The following is a 23291-nucleotide window of genomic DNA, read 5'->3' as shown; positions in this document are numbered from 1 at the left end:
CATTCATTAGCCTGGGTCAGTCACTTGATCAATATGCCTGGGTTTTGTCTGTTAATTTCCACATTACCTACCTCATGGTGTTTTTATACGACTGACCTATACATCAAGTTTTAAAGTCACTTTGCATAATATGTCATTTGATCCTTATATCAATGGTAGCAGGTGGGGGTATTTTCTGATGAGGAAACTGAGGCCCAGTCACAAGTGACTTGCCCATGGTCATAGAATTACTCAATGTCAAAAACCGAATTTGCAAAGTTTTCTTCCTAACTTCAAGTCCAGCTCTTTATTTAATATACCACCATGCCTTTCAGTTTTGAGAATGAAAGGAGATGATAAAACACCTTATAAAACAAGAAGTGCTAGATGAATGTAAGCTATTTCACTTATTAAGCATGTATTACATAAGAAAACACTACACCAGGTTTTAGGATTAAACAGATAAAATACAACAGACCCGGCCCTGAGAGAACATACAATTTAATAGAGGAAGAAAAGACTTTCCTAAGTTACTATGATGCTAGGGAAGGCCAGAGGAGGGCTTAAGTACCATGTGAAAATATGGGGGAAGATCAGAGTTTCAGTAGCTTGGGGCATGTGCTGGTGGTGAGACTCTTCCATCCAGTACCACTGACCTGGCTGTTCCTTATTGTAGCTCTGGGCATTTTCCCTGGCTGTCCCCCATGCCACAAATCCTTTCTCCCCCCATCTCTGCTTCCTGGCTTTCTTCAAGTCCCAACTAAAAATCTCATCTAATACAGGAAGCCTTTTCCAACCCCTCTTAATACTAAGGCCTTTTCTCTGCTGATTATCTGGTTTGCACATAGTTGTTTACATGGTGTCTCCCACATTAGACTGTAAGCTCCTGGAGGGCACGCACTTTCTGGTTTTTGGCTTTTCTTTATATTTGTATCCAACAGTAGGGCTAAATAAATGCTTATTGATTTGAGGGAGGAGGGGAAGAGAAAGTGAGGTGAGGGTGGGGAGGGAAAGACAGAGACAGAAAGAGATACAAATGCAGAAAAGGACCTTGGACTGACTCCTCAGCAAAGATTAAGGTTTGGTCTCCTAAGCTTTCTCTGAAATTCTAGACCAGGAAACTAAACCAACCTCTGGACCATGAAAACTGTCATTGAAAGGCAACAAACTAACTTGGAACATTAAGAGCCAAGCAGCCATGGGCTGGGCATTTCCCACATAGGACTTGATTAGATCTTTACAAATCCATTTTACAGATAAGGAAACTGAAGGTGAGGATAAAGGAATTTGCCTTTGGTGTTTGAGGTAGGTTTTGAACTCATGTCTTCCCACCTCCAAGTCTGGCAATGAGTGGTGTGGGAGAAACGCTAGACTCAGCAATCCTGACCTTCGGTTTGAGTTCCAGTTCTTTTCTCCTCCTTAATAAGGTTCCTTGACAACTGCCTGGTGTAGTTCAATCTGATTTGCCAGGTCAGCCTGTGACTTTGTTGTCTAGTGTAGGACACTGCCCAGATAATCACTGGGAAACAACTGCTACCACCAGCCTCCACCCTGGGGTGCCCACTTGAACTCAATGCTTCTTCCTTTCAGCAGAAGATGGGAGAGGGCTTCATGCTAGGGCCCACATGACTGAGGCCTCATTGTATGCCCTTTCCCATGGACATTTGTAGGACACGAGGCAGTTACTTGATAGCATGGATGGATTTAACCTTTGTTAGACCATGGGTATGGACTGGTACCTACAACAGGAGTCACCTATTTCAGGGATTAAGCCACAAGAGTCCATCCAGTATGTCAAAGGTAGCTCTCCTTGTTCTTGGATGGCTGGGCTCTGGATCATGCATGACAAAGCCATCTCCAAATGAGTCCAGTTTACAATCACATGGTCCCTCCTTATCCTGTGGAAAGGCTCCTCACTTCCCTCTTGAGTCAGCCAAGGGGCTGCTCACTTAGCCCCGGGTTGGTTTTATCAATTTGTACATTCGTTTTAGTTGTGGCCCCATTTAGGGTTTTCTTGGCAAACATACTGGAGTGGTTTGCTGCTTCTTCTCCAGCTCACTTTACTGATGAAGAAACTGAGGCAAACAGCTTAAGTGACTGCCCAGTCACAGCTAGTATCTTGAGGCAGGATTTGTACTTAGGTCTGACTCTGGGCACTGTGCCACCTAGCTGTACAACAGGACCCTGGTAAAGCTGCCTTCTTCAGGGTTGGGTCCAGGCATTATGGAGCAATAGGGGATAGCAGTGACTCACCTGCACTACACTAGCCACTGTTTTAAGGCCTCTCTGCTCCATCTCCAACAGAATGTACTGAACAGCTTTGAAGTGGCATCACCAGTTTGCGATGCAGTAGTTTTTATTCACTGAAGTTAAGTAACAATGAGCACTGAAGGCTGGTTAATGACTAGGCCCTCTAATTGCTGGGAACTCTACCAGTGGGGATAGTAGGAAGGTAGTGCTGTGACAGGCTCAGCCTCAGCCTGGATTCCCCTCAACCAAAACAGCATTGCCATAGCAAGATGCTCTGGAAAAGGTTTTGTACCCTCAGAAATGGGTTCCCCTCCCCAGTGACTGGTCAATATGAGGCACCACTCTTTCTGTCTGGAGCTCCAGGGTAATGGGACTGTCCAGGCCAGAGGGCACCAAAGCCACTTCAAAAGGGAAGGATTCTGATTTAGGGAAGTCGTTCAATATATAAAGCAACCACTATGTAGTACAAAAGCATTACATTAGCACTAAGGAGGCCCGGGGTTCAGCCACTAGTTCACTGGGACATTGGACCCACTGCTTCCCTTCTCTGGGCCTGCTACCCTGTTTCCTTTAAAAAAAAAAAAAAAAAGAATCATGGCATGTTTCAAGAGCACTGGATTTGGGTTCAGGAGACCTGGGGTCTCTGAGTCTCTCTCTGAGACTCAGTTTCTTCATCGTAACATGGCAGTAATATTTTATTATTAGCCCCTCACAGGGTGCTATTAAAGTGCTGTGCAAAACTTCAAAAAAGTATTGCAAATACTTTTGCATTTCACTACCATTATCCTGAAATGAGGGCGCTGAACAAATCTCTCCAAAATTCTTTCCAGGTTAAAAAAAAATGCTGCAACATCTCAGTGGTCTGGCAGTGTGGGGGACACGCTGGCTGAAGATGGCCAGGAGACCTCAGGGCTCTACAAGAGTTGAAGAGCACTTTTATAGAAACTGAGACTCAGAGTAATGTCCAAAGTCACAAATGTGGTCAGTAGAGGTGGCATTCACCCTGGTGTTTTCAACTCCAAACCCAGTGCTCATCTACTATGCCAGTGATAATTCTCAACAGGCAGGTCCAGCCAGGCATGTGAGCACGGGCTCCTCCCATAGAAAACAACACAGAATACACTTCAGGGAACATTTTATTGACCTTTTAATAGAAAACAGGACTTTATTTGCCAGGAAGGATGATGCCATCGTACTGCAAGAGAAAAGATTATTTTTTTTTTCAGAATCAGAGGAAACAGGAGGGAATTAAACAGCAGCTCCAGTGGCTTTATCAAAAACCCAGTTCTCTTTTGTCATTTTAAGTAGGCAAAGCCAATGGGCCAACACCTTGTTAGGTTACTATCTACTGTATTTGATTCAGCCTCAGGTAGGAATGTCTTCTCACTTTAAAGACTAGGCTTTGGAGCTAAGGCAAACCTCTGTGAAGAGCATAATGCCCATAATCCTTTTTTCTAAAGAAGGCCACAGCAGGTAGCAGCAGAGGGGGAAGACATCTCCCAGTGCCTCCTGCTTTCCCAACTTTCATTCTGGATCAGGGGTTCTTTACTTTCAGAATGTCTTCACGTGAAATCAATCATATTAAAGATGTCATTTCCCCCCATTCTTCCCTGCCAATCTTACCCACCCCCCCCACAAGGTGGGCCACCCTCAGCCTCATGAATGTCCCTCCAAGGAGATGTAAGCATCCTTTTCTTAAAGGAGGGTACCTGGACAAAAAGAAGAATCCTCTTACCTTCTGCTGGAACCAGCGCATGGCTTCCTCTTTGCCAATTCTGTGTTTGGCCCCAATGCAGCCTGTCCTACGCTTCTTGTCTGCAATGCTGAACCCGGGCCTGCCCAGCACCTGCCCCACAAACAGTCAACAATCAACTTGCTGGCTTAGGGCTAAGGCACCAACTAGAGATCCATGTGGCTGGGAAAAGTCCCTAAGGGGGCAGAGGGCTAGAACTACTCCTCCCCCCGCCCCCCGGAAGCGGCTTTCATTTTCCTACTCATAAACGAAGGCACTGGACTGATGCTCTATGTTCCTTTGAGAGCTAAAGGCTACGATCACGCATTACCAATCCCTCCCAAAGATCTCTCAATTAACTTGTCAAGCTCTCCCTCAACACTCACTTTGCAATTCGGGACTATTTCCTTTCCAGTTTGCAAGGTATTCTTTAGCTAAACCAGCACCATGCAAGTGTGTGTGAAAAGCCAGAAAACAGGTTTAGTCTTGGCTCTGCGATTAATCCCAATCCATTCTCTACAGTGCCTGACCAATGGCATCCCTCACAACCTGGACATGGTCCAAATATTCCCCTCCTGTTAGAGATAACAGTTCAGAGAATTCAAGTGACTTAACAAGGCATGAACTTCCATACCTAGCTGGGCACTGAGCTGAGACAATCGTGGAAAGAGGCTACGATCGATCGTGCTACCCTGTTGGAGTGCATTCAGGCTTAGCTGGCCAGGAAGGGCATTAGAAGCAGGCACAGGGCCACAGAGAGCCCAGGAGGCAAAGACAGGATGGGCACAAAGGAAGGCCACTGGGGCCAGGAAACTGGTGCAAGTCACAGGAAAGGCATGCTCTAAAGAGAAAGGGGAATGATGCAGAACAGAATCCAGGTCTTCCGAGGAAGAACACTGCATTGCAACTGGTCCAGGTTTCCAATCTATATTCTTTCCGACTGAGCTCACTGGATTTAGAGCACCTGGGGATGTTTGAAGAATTGAATGGAGTTGCAATCTTGTGGACCAATACCTCATCTTACACCCAGAGAGGTGACTTGCCCAAGGCTACACAGTCTTGTTACCTACTTCCAAATTCTGGCTTGTTTGGTTCTCTGATTAGTATCCCCAAAGAAGAGCTGGGAGTAGAGGTGAAGGTTGATAAGTGAACATTCATTCAAACATTCCTCCGTGCCCCTTGGCTACAGCTTTGGTAGGGGATCAGAAGCCAAAATCACTGGTACAAACCAAACATGTGTAATCCCTTCCCAGAAGGTGAAGCATCTAAATGTCATGTCAATCTCAGGGGACAGAGATGAGAGCAACAAAAACAAAGTGCCCGTACCACATAGAAGTCCAAGCCGTAGATGCCAATGCTTGGGTCATATTTAATCCCCAGATCAATATGCTCTTGGATACCAAAGCCGAAGTTCCCGGTGTCTGAGAAGTTATTTTTCCTTAACTCGTATTCTCGCACCTGAGAAAGAAGTACAATGATTACAATTCACGCTGACATACTGAGCTCAGCTGCCTGGACTTTGAATGTTGCCACAGACAGACAAATAACAGTTAGGGACACCCACCCCCCAATCAGTGTTCTTCCTTCTCAAACTAAGCAACAGCAAAGATGCTTCAGATCACATGTGTAGTTTGAGGATCATGCCTCACCTTCAGCCCCTTCTCCAGAATCTCTTCAGCTTTGGCCCCACGGACTGTACAGTGAACGGCGATCTTCTCATTTCTCCTGATGCCAAAAGACCTGACAGTATAGCGAGCTGCAGGAGAGATTGACAAGGCGGGTTAGGAGCCACTCTGGAGTTCTTACCCATCAGCCCTCTTTCCCAATAACAGCGCCATGGTCCAATAGGGCAAGAGAACGAGAATCAAGACAAGTGCCTCAAACACCAAATCAACCTTTCTGAGATTCAGAGAATCTTATGGGAGGAACCTGAATGGTATTCCAGGTGAAACCCTTCATCTTACAGCAAGGGAAGTGAGACTAGAACCCAGGACTAGTGCTTTTTTGAATATACCCCACTGCTTTCTGGCCACTATCCTCAGCTAGACTCAATCTATAACTTAAGTACACATACCTGACCAAGGCTCCCGAGCCACCCAACACTGATAAGAATCAAAGGTTCAAAGCCAGGATTTTTTTTTTTGCTGAACACTTTCCAGGGCATGCTCAAGCTACAATAAAAAAACTAACTGCTCTGAATGTATTTAAACAATAAGCTAATTAAAATACAAAACAAATTTCAAAAAGTCCCTGTGAACCAAATTACAGTATTCTTTAATCAAACCTATAATGTCCAGCTATTCACACACAGAGATCCTTTAAAGGGCTATTCCAGGTCTGCCTTCTTTACAACACACCTCAGCAAATCAAAACTTCTTCCTGGCACCTTTTAAATCCAAAAACAAACACGCAACTGACTAGACTAAATTATGCTTACATTGTGTCAAGGCTGAAACCTCTAATGGCCTTTCTGCTGTACCTTCTTTAGCCTTTACTCAACCATAGAATGTCAGACCTGGAAGGGAGGTCAAAGACCCCCTCAAGTCTTTGTGACCCCATTTGGGGTTTTCTTGGCAGTGTTTGCCATTTCTTTCTCTACCTCTCTTTACAGATGAGGAAACTGGGGCAATCAAGGTTAAGTGACTCGACCGGGATCACACAGCTGGTGAGTGTCTGAGGCCAGATTTTAACTCAGGTCTTCCTCACTCCACTAGGCCCAGCTCTCTATCCACTGAACCACCCAGCCATCTTCTCTTGTTCTCTCATTTTTATACAGGAAGAAACAGGATTGAGAAAGGGGAAGCTTCCTGCCTAAAGCTGCACAATGCAGCAGTGAGATTAAACCCCAGGACTCTTAATTCCAGTCCTTTTACCACCACACCAGTTTCTAGTTTCTCCTCAGATAGAGAAGCCTCGGGGCGTGGGGGGGCTTACAGCCCTCAAAATGTAAAGGGGAAGGAACAAGGGGCAGGATTCCCTGCCTGGCTTCATACTCACCTTTGGAGAACACTGGGGTTTGGCCCGTGAGCTGCTCCAACACTTTGGCTGCCCGGGTCAGTCTGTCTCCACTCTCCCCAACACAGATGTTGAGGCAGAGCTTACGGATGCGCAGTTCCCGCATGGGGTTTTCCTTTTCACCTTGATCTTGCTGCAAAAAAATAAGGTGCATTGGTCAGAACACCAAAGTTTCTGCGACAATGCCACCTTTAATAGCCAATGGTCTTTAGTATCTAAATAAAGATAGTGTCCACAACGTTCCCACCACTAAGAGTAAAAGCTGTTCTTATAGATAGGAAAGCTGCAGGTTGAGGCCATGGGAATTTTTTAAAGTGAAAATTTATTTTTCCAATTTCTGATTGGAATTTTCCCTAATCACCGTTAAAGAAAATCAAAACCCTTGTTACAAATGTGCTGTCAAGCAAAACAAACTGCCAAATTGATCTCATCCAAAAATATGTTTCAATGTGCACTGAGCCTATCAACTATCATGTTTCCTTGGGAATCATGGTCAGTATTCACACTGATCAGAACTTCTATGTCTTTCAAATATGTCTTTATAATGTTATTATTGTAAAAAAAAAGATCGTTCTCTTGGTTCTGCCTAAATCACCGCATGGCTCACAAGTCTCCTCAGATTTCTCTGACATCTAAATGCCACATGATTACACTAATTCCCACCTAAAATGCCTCTCACTCTTAAGCCCCCACCTATTTACACAGTCTGCTTCCTTTTCAGGTTTAATTTCACTCATTCTTTAAAAGTCCAACTCAAATTTCACCTTATCTACAACTTCCTTTGCTCCTTCCCTGGTAAGTTAGCCCTTCTCACGGGGCCTAGCAAAGCACTGTTTTCTCCAGCCCTAATGCTCTTATATATAGATATGGATATGTGTCTATACTACTACATAATATATGTATAAAAATCACTTATCTAAAGTTGGGCCTAAAATCTAAGTTCCTTTCTACTAAATCTTGAGACCACGGGCCAAAAAGTGTAATATATTTTGTACGTTTTGGCAAGGGAGAGTAGTGGTGCTAACATAAAAGGGGGCTCATGTCAAGTCAAAATAACCTCAGATCAGAACTAAGGGTCACATATACACAGCCTTCCCCCTTATCTGTATCCATTTAATCACTCGATTCTCCACAATCACGACCGCAACTACCCTTCAAAGGTCCCTGTCTGCAAAGGAAGCCAAAGCTCACACCTGGTACGTTTTCACCGCCTCGCCTCGCCTCCCCTCCCCGCCCATCCACATGCCCAGACTGCTCTAGGCTTCCTCCAAGTTCCATCTAAAATCCTACCTTCTTGGAGTTACACTTCCCAGTCCTGTCTCTTTCCTCCTGAGATTATCTCTCATTTATCCCGTCTGCACGTAGCTGTCTGCCCCATTATACTACCAGATCCTTGGCCGCCTTTCCTTTTTCATTTTTTTTGCAGCCCCAGGGCTCGCCTAGTCCAGTGCCCGGCTCCGGAGGATGGCAGGGGGAGGATGGGCTGGGCCCGCCAGCTGCAGCTCCCAGATACCCCAGAGCCCTCCATGCACCAAACACGCCCGGGCAAAGGCACCTCCACCCATGCTGAAGCTTCAAAGCGCTTTGCGGGCATCCCCTCGCCCGAGCCCCGCAACACCCTCGTGAGGCGGGCACTCTATCACAATGCCTTATTTTGCAGATAAGGGAAATCAGACTGAGATTAAACTGAACCGCTTCTATCTCACAGCTAGTGGAGGGCAATTCCCAATAGGACCGGGGGTGATCCATGGAGGCCCCTCCTTGCCCTCCGTATTCCCGGGATCTTGCAGCCCCCGCACCCGGCCGCCCTCCTCCTCCTCCCTGCTCCCTCCCGAGCGTCCCTGAGGCTGGCCCGGGAGAAGAGAAAGCGGCCAAACCCCGGCGGCCGCTCCTCGGACTCCTCCTGAGGCCTCCTCGGGGCCCGACGGTCCGGGGCAGAGACCAGCGCCCCTGGCCTACGGAGCCCTCTCCGGGCCTGCTAGGGAGATGGAGCAGGCCCCGAGGCCCGTGGCAAACCGGCGCCGCAGCCCCGATGGGCCCGCGGCGGGGAGGATGGAGACGGATGGCGGTAACAGACCCACACCCGCAGCTACTCACCGCCATGGTGAAGAACCGGAAGAGAGACTGGCGCTTCCGACCCGAGGCCTTATGGGATGCGAGGCAGCCCTAACGCTGACCTCACGGACGGAGAAATCATAGAGGGGGGAGGAGGAAGGGGCGGGGCACACGTGTGGCTCCTGCTGCTGCTGCTGCCACCTGGTGGAGCCCAGGAGCAGGGCCGCTTGGGAGTCCAAATTGAGTCCTGGCTGCCTGACTTAGGTCAGAGTGAGCCGTGAGAAAAAACTTGTCTGTCCCCCCAAAGAAGCACTTAATCAGTGTCTGTTAATTGCCTCACTCAAACAGTAAATACCCCTTAAAACTACCTTCGAAGGAATCTCTTAAAAAGGCTTTGATCTTCTATACCCACCTCCCCAAATCCCAGGAGTAATGAGAAAAGCAGCATAAAGGTCTCCTGCCCAAGACTTGTCAGCAACTAGGTCACACATAAAACTAAGAACCCGTTCTAGGCCCCTCTAGTACCCAGCGCTGGGTGATTCCGTGGATGCCAATCACTTCCCTCCTAGATCTCAAGTTACCCCTCTGCAAAATGAGGGGCTTGGATTAAATGATCTCATGTCTGCTGTTTTTCTAATGTTCTGTATTTCAAGGCAGGGGCTTGTGTTCTAGACCTCTTACATGCATCAAATTAAAAACTTAAGATTACAAAGGAAAATAAAGATTAAAAAAAAAATAAAGATCTATTCCCCGGCCACTCCACCCCCAATCAAAGTCCATACACCTTCTGAACTCTACCCACAGACCAAGATTAGGAATCTTTTTTCTCAGGTCTCTTCCAGGTCTAGCATGTTATGTTCTAAGGGCTCTCTAGGTTCTGAAACCCTGTGTTCTAAGGACCCTCCCAGCTCTGACATCCTGTGTTCTAAGGGCCCACCCAACTCTGACACTCTTGGTACTAAACTCCCTTCTCTCTCCCCCGCACTCCCCATTTGACATTCTATATTCTAAGGGCCCTCCCAGATTTGACATTCTGTGTTCCAAAATATTCTGTTACTATGATTTTTAATATTCCAGTGTGCCCTTTGTTTTCTCAGTGTAGCAGGGCATGCCCAGACATGAAGCAGTCAGAGGAGTCAGACAAGCCCTTTTTTCCTCTCTAGTCTTCCAGAGTGTGAAAGCACATAGGGGAGCTTTTACAAAATATTGAAATTCATCAAGTGGATTCTTGTAGCCTAGTTCTCTAGACCCCTTTGTTCTTCCTTCCTTCCTTGTTTCCTTCCTCTTTCTCTCCCTTCCTTCCTTCTATTCATTTATCATCCATTTATTTAAGCCTACATTTATAATCTGTCCTGCCCACTGAGCCCCAATGAACAAGAAAAATAAAGATCCTGTTGCATATATGCACAGTGCGGTAAAAATAATAATCCCCACACTGACCCTGTCCAAAAATGCATTTTAAATTCATTAGCTCTCTGTCAGGAGGCAACTGGCATGTTTCGTCTTCATTGTTTTGGACCCACGGTTTATCAGAGTTGATCAGAGTTCTAAAGTCTTACAAAAATATTTTTCTCTACGATTAATATATTAATATAAATTGTTCTAGTTTTGCTTATTTTTGATATGTATCAGGCCACAGAGGTCTCAATTTCCTCTAAAACTGTCCACTTCATCATTTATACCATGACAATATTCCATTACCTATAACTCAGGCAATCTGGACATGCCCCAAAGATCCCTCGAGGGCACCTTCATGTTAGGCGAACTGGGCATGGTCAGTCCAGCCCAGGTTACATACTGTAATCTGTTTAGCCAATAGGAGGAAACTCCCTTAGTTTCCAAGCTACTATGAAAAGAGCTACTAGATATGTTTTTGTACATTTATATCCTTCTATTCAATCTTTGATATCTTGAGGTATAAGCCTAGTAGTGATATAGCTAGCTGGAAGGAAGGCAGGAAGGCAGGAAGGCAGAAAGGCAGGAAGGAAGGAAGGAAGGAAGGAAGGAAGGAAGGAAGGAAGGAAGGAAGGAAGGAAGGAAGGAAGGAAGGAAAGAAACAAATTTATCAGGCACTACTACTATGTGCTAAGCCCATTATAAACATTATCTCATTTGAGCCTCACAACGACTTTGGGAGGTAGGTGCTAGTATTATCACAGCTAGTATTAGTTTACAATTTAGGAAACTGAGGCAATTAAATGACTTTCCCAGGGTCCCATAGCTAGTAAGTGTCTGAGACCAGATTTGAATTGAGGTCTTCCTGACTTCTCTATCCACTAAGCCAAGTAGCTATACAGAGTATGCACGGTTTAGTAACTTTGCTGATATTATTCCAATTTGCTTTCCAGAATTGTACCAAGTAATGGTTACACCAATAGTACATCGGTGTACCTGTTTTCCCACAACCCCTCCAACATTTATCATTTTCTTCTTTTGTCATCTTTACCTATTATATGAGGTAAATCTCAAAGTTGCTTTAATTTTTATTTCTCTAGTTACTAATGATTTAGAGCATTTTTTAATGTGACTGTTGATTGCTGAGATTTCTTCTTTTGAAAACTGCCTATTCAAAAAACTGACTGTTCACTGAGGCAGTTAAATAGTACGGTAGATAGAAGTCAGGACTTGGAGTCAGAAAGACCTGAGTTAAAATGCTTCCTCGGGCAATTACTTGTTTTGTGACCTTAGACAAGTCACTTAACCTGTCTGCCTCAGTTTCATCTGGAAAATAGGTAATAATACCTCCTTCCTAGGGTTGTTGTGAGGAGCAGATGACATCATATTTGTAAAGCACTTTGCAATGGTAAAACACTATATAAACGTTGGCTATTGTTGTTATCAGATCTTTTGACCATTTATTCATTGGGAAATGGCTCTTAGTTTTATAATTTTGATTCAGTTCCTTATATATCTTGGATAGGAGACCTTTATGAGAGAAACTTGCAGCAAAGATTTTCTCCCCATTTACATGCTTCTCTTCTAATTAAGTACATTAAATTTGTACAAAATCCTGAATTTTATATAGACAAAACTATCGATTTTATCTTATGTGATACTTTCTATTGCTTATTTAGTTATGAATTCTTCCCCAATCCATACATCTGGAATGTTCTCACTCCTCTAATTTACGTGTGATGTGACTTTTAGTATCTAGGTCATTAGCCAATCGATCCCATTCACTTCTCTTAACTCCAGGAATTAAATAAAGGGACAGTTCTCCCCTCCATGAATAGAAGGTGGTCCTAATGTCAATCTAAGGATCTAGATTAGGAGTTAAATCGCCATTAAATTACCAACCACCATAAATTAATCACCATTAATTCATTTCAGTTTTACTAGAAAAGGAGGCTTTTTAATAGGATTTAACACAGGTCAACACCACCACGATGATGATGATGATGATAATAATGATGATTATGATGCTCACACCCTTCGGGAATTTTAAGAGAAGACTGGGAACCAATTTCAGGGACAAAAGGGGAAAAGACTGGAGGGGGGAAAGAGATTGAAAAGGGGAGAACATATACTATTCTCTTCCCTTTCTCCCCTGGGGGGAGAAAGGTTACTTTCACTGGGATATGATGAAGTCTTGCAGGAATTGACCAGATCTGAAGAGGTGACAGTTTTCAGAGTGAATTTTATCTTGCAGATTTTTAGTTCCTAGAGATCATAAAGTCTAGGAGAACAACTGGTAGGAAATGATAAAGTTATGCTCCGATGGTGGAGGATCCAAAGCCCACCCTCCACACTCTCCAATCAGAGGTTGAGAGAGGAGCCCCAGGGGCAGAGGGTGCTGAAAAGGTTAGGGTTTCAGAGCTGATTTCAGCTTGCAGAATGATAAGTTTCTGGAGAGCATGAAGTCCAGGGAGGCCCCTGAGTGGGAGGGGAAAACAGATACACAGACACTCCAGTAGAGAAGAGACCCAGATGTATGTATTGGGAGGAAACAGGGGTATAAAGCCAGGACAAGAATCTATGAGTCAAGGACAGGACTAATTGGTGACAGTCAAGTAGTCAAAAAACATTTATTAAGTGCCTACTGTGTGCCAGGCACTGTGCTAAGTGCCAGGGACACAAGAAGAGGCAAAAGACAGTCCCTCCCCTCAAGGAGCTTACAGTCTAATGGGGGAAACAACAGATATGTACAAACAAGCGATATAGAGGATAAGTAGGAAATGATTAAAAGAGAGAAGGCACTAGAATGAAGAGGGGTTAGGAAAGGCTCATGGGATTTTAGCTGGGACTTAAAAGTAAGTCAGGGAGGGAAATGAAGGAGCTTCTGGGAGACGTCATTGCAGTTAGGCTTTCAAGGATAGGTAGGATTTCACCTAGGGGCAGCTAAGTGGCGCCATAGTGCCCAGAGCACTGGGCTTGGAACCAGGAAGACTCAACTTCCTGAGTTCAAATATGGTCTTAAACACTTACTAGCTGTGTGACCCTGGGCAAATCACTTAACCCTGCTTGCCTCAGTTTCCTCATCTGTCAAATGAGATGCGGAAGGAAATGGCAAACCACTCCAGTAGGACATGACTGAAAGAACTCAACCACAACAGGATTTCGATAGGGAAGAAGGGAAAGGAGAATATTTAAGCCTAGGAAACAGCATGGCCAAAGACACAGAAGTGGGAGGACAGGGTAAATTCTGTAGAGCAGTCTAACGGGTGATAATCATTTAATATCAATTTAATAACCTCAATAAGGGCCAGAGCCTGAACTAATCAACCAGGAGAGGAGCCTGGACCTGGCAGCTTCTTTGTTTTCTGAGTTTACCCAGAGAATACCTCTTCCTATGTCCACAAGCCCAGATGGGGCTGACTTAAGAGCATTCTTTCCTCTGTCTATGGCTATTAAGGAGGAGACCCTTAACCCGAGACACTATCTTGAATAATGTGACTTTTTCTTATCTTAATATTTTATGGACATATACTGTGTTATGGCATGTTAATGGTAAATTAAACACAGAAATCCTGGGTTGTAATTTCAATTGATGCTTTGTCAACTCTCTTATCTTATTGTATTTACAACCTATTCAATTAAGAAAAGTCCTTTTCTTGTATCATGATTAAACATACATGGAGATCATAAATATGAATAACACAGACATGCTAGGTTGAGACTGTTCTAAAATGTATTTCAACCTTCTCATTCTTTTGTTCAGACAGTCAGATTTCATCTGTCTCCATACATGTATGTATGCTGCTGGCTTTAAGGGAATAAACGATATGAATTTATGTATCACCTAGCCTGTTTCCCTCCTTTAACCAAACTTTCCGGTGGACTGGTAACTAGAGTAAAGAGGGCGGGGAGAGTGTAATAGTCAATAAACACTAATTAAGCACCTCCTTTGTTCTAGGTAAATGCAGGGTATACAAAAAGAGGCAAAAAGTTGTCTTCGCCCTGGAGGAGCTTACCATCTAAAGATGGAGACTAGAGCAAATATGTACAAACAAGCTATATACAGGCTAAATGGGAAAAAAATTGCCAGGGGAAGGCTTAAGGCTGATTAAGACTTAAAGACTTCTTATGGAAAGTAGGGATTCAGCCGGAACTGGAAGGAAGCCAAGGAAGCTGTAAGGTGGAGATGCAGAGGGAGAGTCGGTCTCCAGCTTTTTCTCTATGTCACCAGAAAACCTGAGAAGGCCCTGCCCTGTTCAGAGGCTGCTTCTCTGGTTTTTTCCCACAAGCCAATAATGCTTCTTCCTTCATCAGATCTCCTGGGAGAGCTGAGGCCAGACCAATGCCTGGCACAGAATAGATTCGTGATATTGGTTGGTGGGCAGCCCTTGGTATTTCTACTAAGGTCTACTCAAGACCTTCTCTGATGCCTCATAGTGGCCTGGTGGAGACTTTGGGCTCTCGGAGGCCATGGGAACTCTGTCAACTATTTCTGAGCTAAGCTAAGTCTAAACTCAGTCTGTGTGATGAACAGCCCAGCTAAGGAAAGGGGGAGGTCTGTGGTGTTAATTCGATTAAAGATCTTCCCCACCCATTACTCCCCTTAACAGGCCTTAGGTGGACCTAGTTAAGGGAAGCTTGATTAGGGGAGGCTTGTTTGTAGGAAGGGCCCCTTTTGCTAACTAGATGTGAGGCCCCAGGCCCATACCCTTTTGCTGATTAGGTATGAAGCCCTCAGGCCCTAAGAAGGGTGTGTATATGTATATGTGTGTGTATATATATGTATGTATGTATTTATATATGTATATACACACATATATTTATATACACACACATATATATATACATATGTACACACACACATATATATATACACATACATACCCTGAGTATAGCCATTAAGCTCAGAGACAGAAAGGGAGAGAACTGTGAGGGCTCTTAGAATTTCAAGCTCTTAGAACTTCTGGAGGAGAGGATGAAGGCAAGCAGACCGCTAAGATTTGTGAGTGCATGTTTACAGGAAGGCCCCAGCAGAGGGGAAGGTTATGGAATCGCTTGGCTCCCTGCTGAGATATTGTGTTTTAATTTCCTTGCTGTTATAATTAAGTGGACTTACTGGTTTTGGGATACAATTGCTGCTATGTGGAATTGGAGTTATTGGTTTTGGGATTTGATCCTCTGGTGTCTGAATAAATGTTCTGTTTCCTTTGCCTTATATATAGAGAGTCTCTTGTATTCTGTGATACCGAACTACAGGCATATTCATGGTCACTATCAATATCGTGAATCTTGCCTTACTGACACAGGCTCAGGATCATCAGATGGTGAACCTACATCACAGGCAACTCTTAAAGGTTATTTATCAAAGTGTATGTGTATGTGTGTTATGTTTAGAAAGCATCCACCCAGACAAAGTCATAGTGTTATACAATATTTGTGTGTGTGTCTGTGTGTGTGTGTCTGTGTGTGTGTGTGTGTGTAGCTTTTGCTTTCCCTGTTAGATCATAACCTTTAAGGGCAGGGAATAAATGCATTTTAATCCAGGCAGGGATTACATCTATTTTTGTACTTCCCTGAGCAGCAGCACAAGAATTAAGTTAGATGTTTTAGAGAGGCCATGTGACCGTGGACAGAGAAGCGAACACTGCTGTTAGGAAGAATCAAGTTTTACTAGCTTCCTCCAGGATTAAACCTAAATTCCTCAATTTGTCATTTAAAGCCCTTCACAGACATGCCCCAACCTACCTTTCTATCCTAATTGAACATTATTTGTGCCAACACATACTTTGGTCCAGCGGCTTTCTCGTTCTTCCTGGTGTATGGCATTCCATCTCCCACCTCCAAGATTTTGTACTGACCGTCTACCATACCTCCTCACCTGTCTCTCAGAATCCCTAGTTTCTTTCAGGGCTCAGCTTATGTGCCACCTTCTACATGAGTCCTTTCCTGGTGCCCCTGGTACTGATGCTTTCCTCTCAAAAATCACTATGTTGTCTATTTTGTAGATAACTATATATGCAGGTGTTTTCTCTCCTGACTAGACTCTAAGTTCCTTGAGGATTGCTTTTATCTTAGTAATGGGCACATCTAACACACACCTGGGCCAAAGTAGGCGCTTAATATTGTTATTGTTGGTCCTTCTTTCTCAAAGAAGTCCATGATCTCAGGCAGGTGGTGCCACGACTTGCAAGTAAACTGGATGCACGATATAGATCAGGACTGGAGATGGCCCCCAGGGACTTGATAGGTAAACTGCTTGTTAATTGGTTGACCTCTGACACTACTGGAGGGAAGACCTCAGGCAAATCACTTAACCCTAGGCAAGTCTCAGTACCCTCAGGCAACCCTCTAAAAGAGGGGTTCTTAACCTGGGATTCTTGGACCCTCCGGTAGGATTAAGGTTAGATTTCAGGAGGCTCATTAATTTAAATGGGGGGGGGGGGAAATACATTTATTTGAATATAATCAATTTCTTCTGTAATCTTATGTATTTGATTTCATGCATTTAAAACATTATTCTAAGCATTCCATTGACTTCATCTGACTGACCATGGGGGTGAGGGCGGTATCCAGGACCACCCCCCCAAAACGGAGACCCTCGGCCTAAGACAATAGAAGTTATCTGTATCATAAGAGGAGCTCTATGCTCCCACGGAATTATAGATCCTGACCCTCCCCCCCTTCAAGATGATGAATGTTTATTAATAAGGCTGACCTAGGAGAACTGGGCCATTCATTCAAATATTCAAAGAAGGTGTCATGGCATTGCTTGGCCACCTATGCAACATTGTTGTAAGGCTATCGGACCATTTTCTGCCACCTGTCCCTGAGTCAAAATGTCTATTCTCTGTCACGGGAAGCCTAGAATCCCTAGAGATAGAGATTCACTCCTTGGACATTTTAGTTGCCTACTGAATTAGAAATCTTGGGGCAGGGGGTGGAGGTGATGGTTGAAGGATGTCATGGTTTGGGGGACAACATAATATAATGGCTGGAATGCCTGACTTCACATCCTGCCTCTGACGCTCCATAGCTGTGTGACCACTTAACTTTAGAACCTCAGTCTTCTTACCTGTAAAGTGGAGATAATCCTACCTGCTGGACCTACCATAGGGTGGCTGGCAGGCTAAAATGAGAAAGGTAAATTGTTTTGCAAAGTGAAAAGTTTACAAAAAGTGTTTTATTAATCAGCCGTCATCAGTTATTCGAGGGCAGCTAGGTGGTGCATTGCACATAGAATGGGAGGCCTGGAGTCAGGAAGACTCATCTTCCTGAGTTCAAATCTGGCCTCAGACACTTCCAACCTAGGTGACTCTGGACAAGTCACTTAAGCCTGTTTGCCTCAGTTTCCTCATCTGTCAAATGAGCTGGAGAAGGAAATGGCAAACCACTCCAACATCTCTGCTAAGAAAACCCCAAATAAGGTCACAAAGAGTCTGACACTATTGCGAAAAAAAGACTGAACAACAAAAACATATGTTACCAGTGTGGGGTAGTAGGAAGCTGGCATCAAAGCCAGGTGGACCCAGTCCAAATCCCATCTCTGATACACAGAGGCAGTGTGATCTCAGACTACTCTAAGATTATAAAGTTGTGGAGAAGGTGCCGACCTACATTGGTGGAGGGACTTATCTCATCTGGGAGTTCCACATACCAATAAAATCCCAGGTCTAGTCCCCGTCCTTTATCTCCCAGTTAATACTATGTATGTGCATACAGATCATGGAGGGAAGGGGGGCTGGGAAATGATAAGACTGGTAGGTGGACAGCTAGCCCCATAGAGATGAAACCCATAAAGTGGGAAGAGGGGCCGAGGGAGAAGGCCAGGACACAGCTCCTCTCATTTGATGGCTTTTCTTAGGAAGATAGCTCACACTTCTCTAGGCCTTTATACAAGAAACTTTGCTTACAAGTCTGTGAGCTGGGCCTGGGACTTTCCCATCTTCCTCGGGTTTGTTCAGGCCACTTCCTACGCTTCTCTTCACCAGCTGAACTTCTACCCGTCCTGTACAACCTAATTCCATTAAAAAAAATTAAAAACTAAAAACCCCACCTAATTCAAATGCCAGATCCTCCAAGCAGCCTTCCCTGATCAGGAAGAACCCCTACCTCCCTCTCTCCCATTCCACCTTCTTCTAACATCTCGCTTAGTGCATCTTTGGTACAAAAACAAGGCATTCTAAAAGTCTTGGCACAGTTGGGTTTTTTGGTTTGTTTTTATTTTTTAAGGCTTTAAACTACACAGAGGCCTTTTGGAACACCCTACATATTAGTCCCATGTATGTCTCTTTAGGAGGCCACTAGGTGGCGCCATAATGCACAAAGCCCTGGGCCTGGAGTCAGAAGGCCTGAATTCAAATCTAACCTCAGACACTTACTACTTGTGTGACCCTGGACATGTCACTTAACCACTGTTTACCTTAATCCACTAGAGCAGGAAAGGGCAAACCAGTCCAGTATCTTTGCCAAGAAAACCCCAAATGGTAACACAAAGTGTCAGACAGTGACTGAAACAACTGAACAACACAGAAGGATGGTATTTTGTGATCTAGTGGAAAAAATATGGTGCTTGGAATTATGTCACCTAGATCTGAGTCCCAATTCCATCACTTACTGGTTGTGTGACCTGGGGAAATTCATAGGATCATAGATTTAAAGTTGGAAGAAACCTTAGAGGTTAAGCCTAACTCTTTCATGTTATAGATGAGGAAACTGAGTCACAGAGAAGTAAAGTATGTCTTCCCTCAGATCACACAGCTGGCAAGTATCTGGGGCAGGATTTGAACACACCACTTCCTGACTCCAAGTTCCAAATTATGCCAGGTTACCTCTCACCTTCCTCCCAAAGCTTAGGTTCCTCACGTACAAGATGGCATAATCAATCAAACATTTACTACCTGCCTCAAATAACAATATCCTGAGGAAATCTGATTTAAACAAAGGTTTATTGAGTGTTTCCTTGGTGCCAGGCTCTGAGGTAGGTGTCAAGGGAAAGAAAGATGAAAGAAGGAGACAGCCGCCCTCGAGGGACTTCCCCGACTGAGGACCAGGGTGCATGTGAGCTGTGAACAAACCAGTATGGTACAAGATCAGATGTGATGGGGGCAGGGGGAATAAAGGAGGGATGCCACAAAGTTCTCTGGGAAAATCTGAGGAGGGTGGGATTGATTTCAGCTTGAGGATGGGTGGGGTGGTGAGAACTTACACAGAAAGCTTCCTGCAAGAGTCGAGGAAGAAAAGAAAAGAAGGCTTTCCATAAGTGGAGATGACAACTCACATTGATGTATCTGGCACTGTTCTAGGCACTTGGGGTACCTAGGTAAAAGAGAAACAGTCCCTGCCCTCAAGGAGCTTACATTCTATCTGGGAGATAGCATGTAGGCAGAGGAGCATATGCAAATCTCACCTCTGGCCTCGCTAGCCCTGAGCATGCCTCAGGTTCTTTATCTGTAAAATGGGGGTCACAATCTTGGTCAGGGGTGGGGGGCTTGTGGTCTCAAGTTCACACTCTAGGACTGCGACTGCACTTGAGGACCTAGAGGGCCACATGAGGACTTGAGGCCGCAGGTTCCCCACCCCTGGTCTTGGTACTTACTTCATGGGGCTGTAGCATCAAATGAGGAAGGCAGAGCAATTGGAGTTAAGTGACTTGCCCAAGGTCACACAGCTAGTAAGTGTGTCAAGTGTCTAATGCTGGATTTGAACTCAGGCCCTCCTGACTCCAGGGCTGGTGTGCTACTCACTGCGCCACCTAGTTGCCCCTTAAATGAGATGATATAATTAAATGCTTCACAAACCTTAAATCACTCTACATACACACATATATCATATGTAATACACACATACATATATATATATATACATATATATTCAGTTATTATTATTAAAAGAGGTATGTGGCCTGAGGCTTGCGGGGGTGGCGTACCACAAATCTAAGGGGCAGGAAATGGATGATTCAAAGGCAGCTCTTCTTAGAAGGAAGGGTCAAAAAGGAAGAGAGTAGGGCCGGCCAACTCAAGGGAGGAGTGTACAGGCAGGAGGAAGGGGTATGTATCCATGTATCTAATACTACAGAAATGTCAAGGAGGACTAGGGAAAATCCTCCATAGGCTTTAGCGATTAAGGAGTTAGTCGGGGATGTCAGGGAGGACACCTTTATTAGACTGGTGGGGCGTGAGGCCAAATGGCTAAGGGCTGGGAAGTGAGTGGGTAGTGAGGAAGCAGAGTCACAGAGGATAGATAATTCTTTCTGGGAGAATAATAATAAAGGGGAGAAGAGATCTGGATCTACAGCTTAAGGGGGTGGCAGGAAAGGCTGATATCATTGCAAGTGACTATGATGGATGCCAGGACAAGAGAAAGGAAGAAGGGGAGGAGGGGCTAGGGGACGAGAATTCCCAATCTGAAGCTTTCCCAGGGATGGCAAGTGGAGATTTTTGTTTCCTCAGCACATACACATACTCAGAGGCATTAGAAAAATCATTTTGCTGAAGGGAGGGCTGGCTGGGGAATGGGGCAATGAGAATATATGACATCTTGGAGTGGGGGGGAGGGTAGAAATGGGAAGAAAATTTGTAATTCAAACTCTTGTGAAAATCAATGCTGAAAACTAAAAATATTAAAGAAATAATAAAAAAGAAAAATCATTTTGGGAAGAGCTATGTTATGCTAATACGAAGCATCAATAATAATTCTAGCATCATAGATCAAAAGCCAATGTGGCATAGTGGTTAGAGTTGTTTATTCAATTGTTTTGGTTGTGTCCAACTCTTCATGACCCCACTTGGAATTATCTTGGCAAAGTCACTGGAGCAGTTTGCCATTTTCTTCTCCAGCTCATTATACGGACGAGGAAACTGAGACAAACAGGGTGAAGTGACTTGCCCAGGGTCACACAGCTAGTCAGTGTTTGAGGGTCAATCCCCTTGCACTTATAGAAGAGGTGCCCAGTGTTGGTGGACTTGCTAGAGTCCACATGACCACAATGTTGATGGAGTTTTTTATTTCTACATGGTCTAGGCTTTTGGACAGAGTGGGGAGAGAGAGAGGGAGGGAAGGGCAGAGAGCTCAAAGACCAGTCCAGCTGGGATCAAGACCAAACCTTCTGCTTGGCCAAGGTTGGCTGGGGCTGGGTGGGGGGAATGCAGGAATGTAGAGGGAGACAAGGCCACCAAGGTGAAAAGTGGAATGAGGAAGAAGGCAGCATACCTAGGCTTGAACCAGGTTCCTTTCTCAAACCCCACCCCCAGGAAAAATTAGTAACCAGTCTGACCTCACCTCTTTGCAGCTCTGGAGAAAAGGATTGGCCCTTGAGACCCTTCCCCATAGGCCCAGGGGCCCCTCACTATTTGTTCCTTCAACCCTGTCTTCCAGATGAGCAGATGTTCACAGGAAAACCAGTCACTAGCAGCGAATTCTGCACCAGCTCAGGACCACCTGCCTCTCCACTGGGTCACCTCAGCTCTCCTAGCCCCATCCACGGAGCACCCACAGGTGGCATTCCCTGGGGTCTATAAGCCAAGGGCAAAGCCACCTGGCTCCAGGGCCTCAGGGGTCCCAGGGCTGACTCATGTGGGCAGCTGCCTTCAAAGCTGAACTCCAGCTGAGGGCCACTGTCTACATGAAGCCTTTCCTGATTCTTCCCATGTGCCAGCACCTTGTTCCCTACAATTACCTGGTCTTCATTTTGCTTATGCTTATCTTCCAATTGAATGTACACTCCATGAGGGCAGGCTCATTTTATTTTTGTTTTTGTACTTCTCCCCACCCATCTTTATATCTCCAGAATGCCTGGCACAAAATGGACCTTTAGGAAATGCCTGTTGCTTGACTAACTGGTATAGAGAGTGCTGGAGCTAGTCTTGGAAGAAGGGTTTCAATCCTGCTTCAGACATTTCTAGTTGCCTGTGCCTCAGTTTCTTCTTCTGCCAAGTGAGAATAATACTACTTACCTCAAAAAGCTGGGAGGCTCAAATGAGATAAAGTATGTAAAGAGTTTTGTAAACTTTAAACTGCTATATGAAAGTTATTTACTAACACAGAGGATTCACTGGACAAGCCAAGGCTGGGTCATTCAGCCTTTGCTTGAAGGTGACAGGAAAGGAATAAGCATTTATTAAGTGCCTACTATACACCAGGTACTGTGCTAAGCGCTTTACAAATATTTATCTTATTTGATCCTCCCAAGAAACCTATGAGGTAGGTGCTATTATTATCCACTCAAGGAAACTGAGGCAGACAGAGGTTAAGTGACTTGCCCAGTCACTTTGCACTCAGTTCTCTTGACTCCAGGCCTAGCACTCCATCCAATGTGCTACTTAGCTGGCATCACTAGCACTTACTATGGATCAGGCACTGTGCTAAACACTTTGCAAATATCTCATTTGAAGATCACTTGTCTTTTTTATTTATATATTATATGTTAATATATATTATATAGATTTATTTTATTTATTTGTATTTTTTACCATTCGATATGTCCTAATGAAGTTCTTTTGAAGGAACAAAAGGTCAGGAACTTCAAAGAAACCAGGGGAAAAAAAGATATCAAGGAAGTAGAGTCAGCAATATTAGATCTTAAACTATATTATAAGGTGAGATCATCGTTGAGTGTAAAATGGATAATTTTGATTATTTTAAATTAAAATTTTCTTGTATAAATAAATAAATAAAATAAAAAAGAATAGAAGGAATGAAGAAAATTGGGGGATAACTTCTATAGACAGTCTCTCAGATAGGATGTGACTGAGTTGGAATGTTGCTGTGGTGTAGGAAACGATGAACTGGCTGATTTAGAAAAACACGAAAACACTTAGACTTAGGAAGGAAAATGCTGTCCAGTTTCAGACAAACAGATGACGGGAAG

The 23291-nt window shown here is 44.4% G+C and overlaps 1 protein-coding gene across 1 annotated transcript; it reads right to left on the bottom strand.

Moving 5' to 3' along the window:
• Positions 1 to 3347: 3347 nt before the first annotated feature.
• RPL11 (ribosomal protein L11) lies at positions 3348 to 9153 on the bottom strand. Its single transcript, XM_036742487.1, has 6 exons — positions 9074 to 9153; positions 6959 to 7109; positions 5611 to 5717; positions 5288 to 5419; positions 3965 to 4075; positions 3348 to 3424 (listed from the first exon to the last, which is right to left on the bottom strand). The coding sequence occupies exons 1-6, from the start codon at positions 9077 to 9079 to the stop codon at positions 3395 to 3397; spliced, it is 537 nt and encodes a 178-aa protein (XP_036598382.1). The 5' UTR covers positions 9080 to 9153; the 3' UTR covers positions 3348 to 3394.
• Between the last annotated feature and the right edge of the window lie 14138 nt (positions 9154 to 23291).

The sequence above is a fragment of the Trichosurus vulpecula genome, chromosome 2, assembly GCF_011100635.1.
Source record: "Trichosurus vulpecula isolate mTriVul1 chromosome 2, mTriVul1.pri, whole genome shotgun sequence".
Taxonomy (NCBI): domain Eukaryota; kingdom Metazoa; phylum Chordata; class Mammalia; order Diprotodontia; family Phalangeridae; genus Trichosurus; species Trichosurus vulpecula.
Note: the sequence above shows the minus strand (reverse complement) of the source record. Positions and strands in the feature narration are given on the sequence as shown.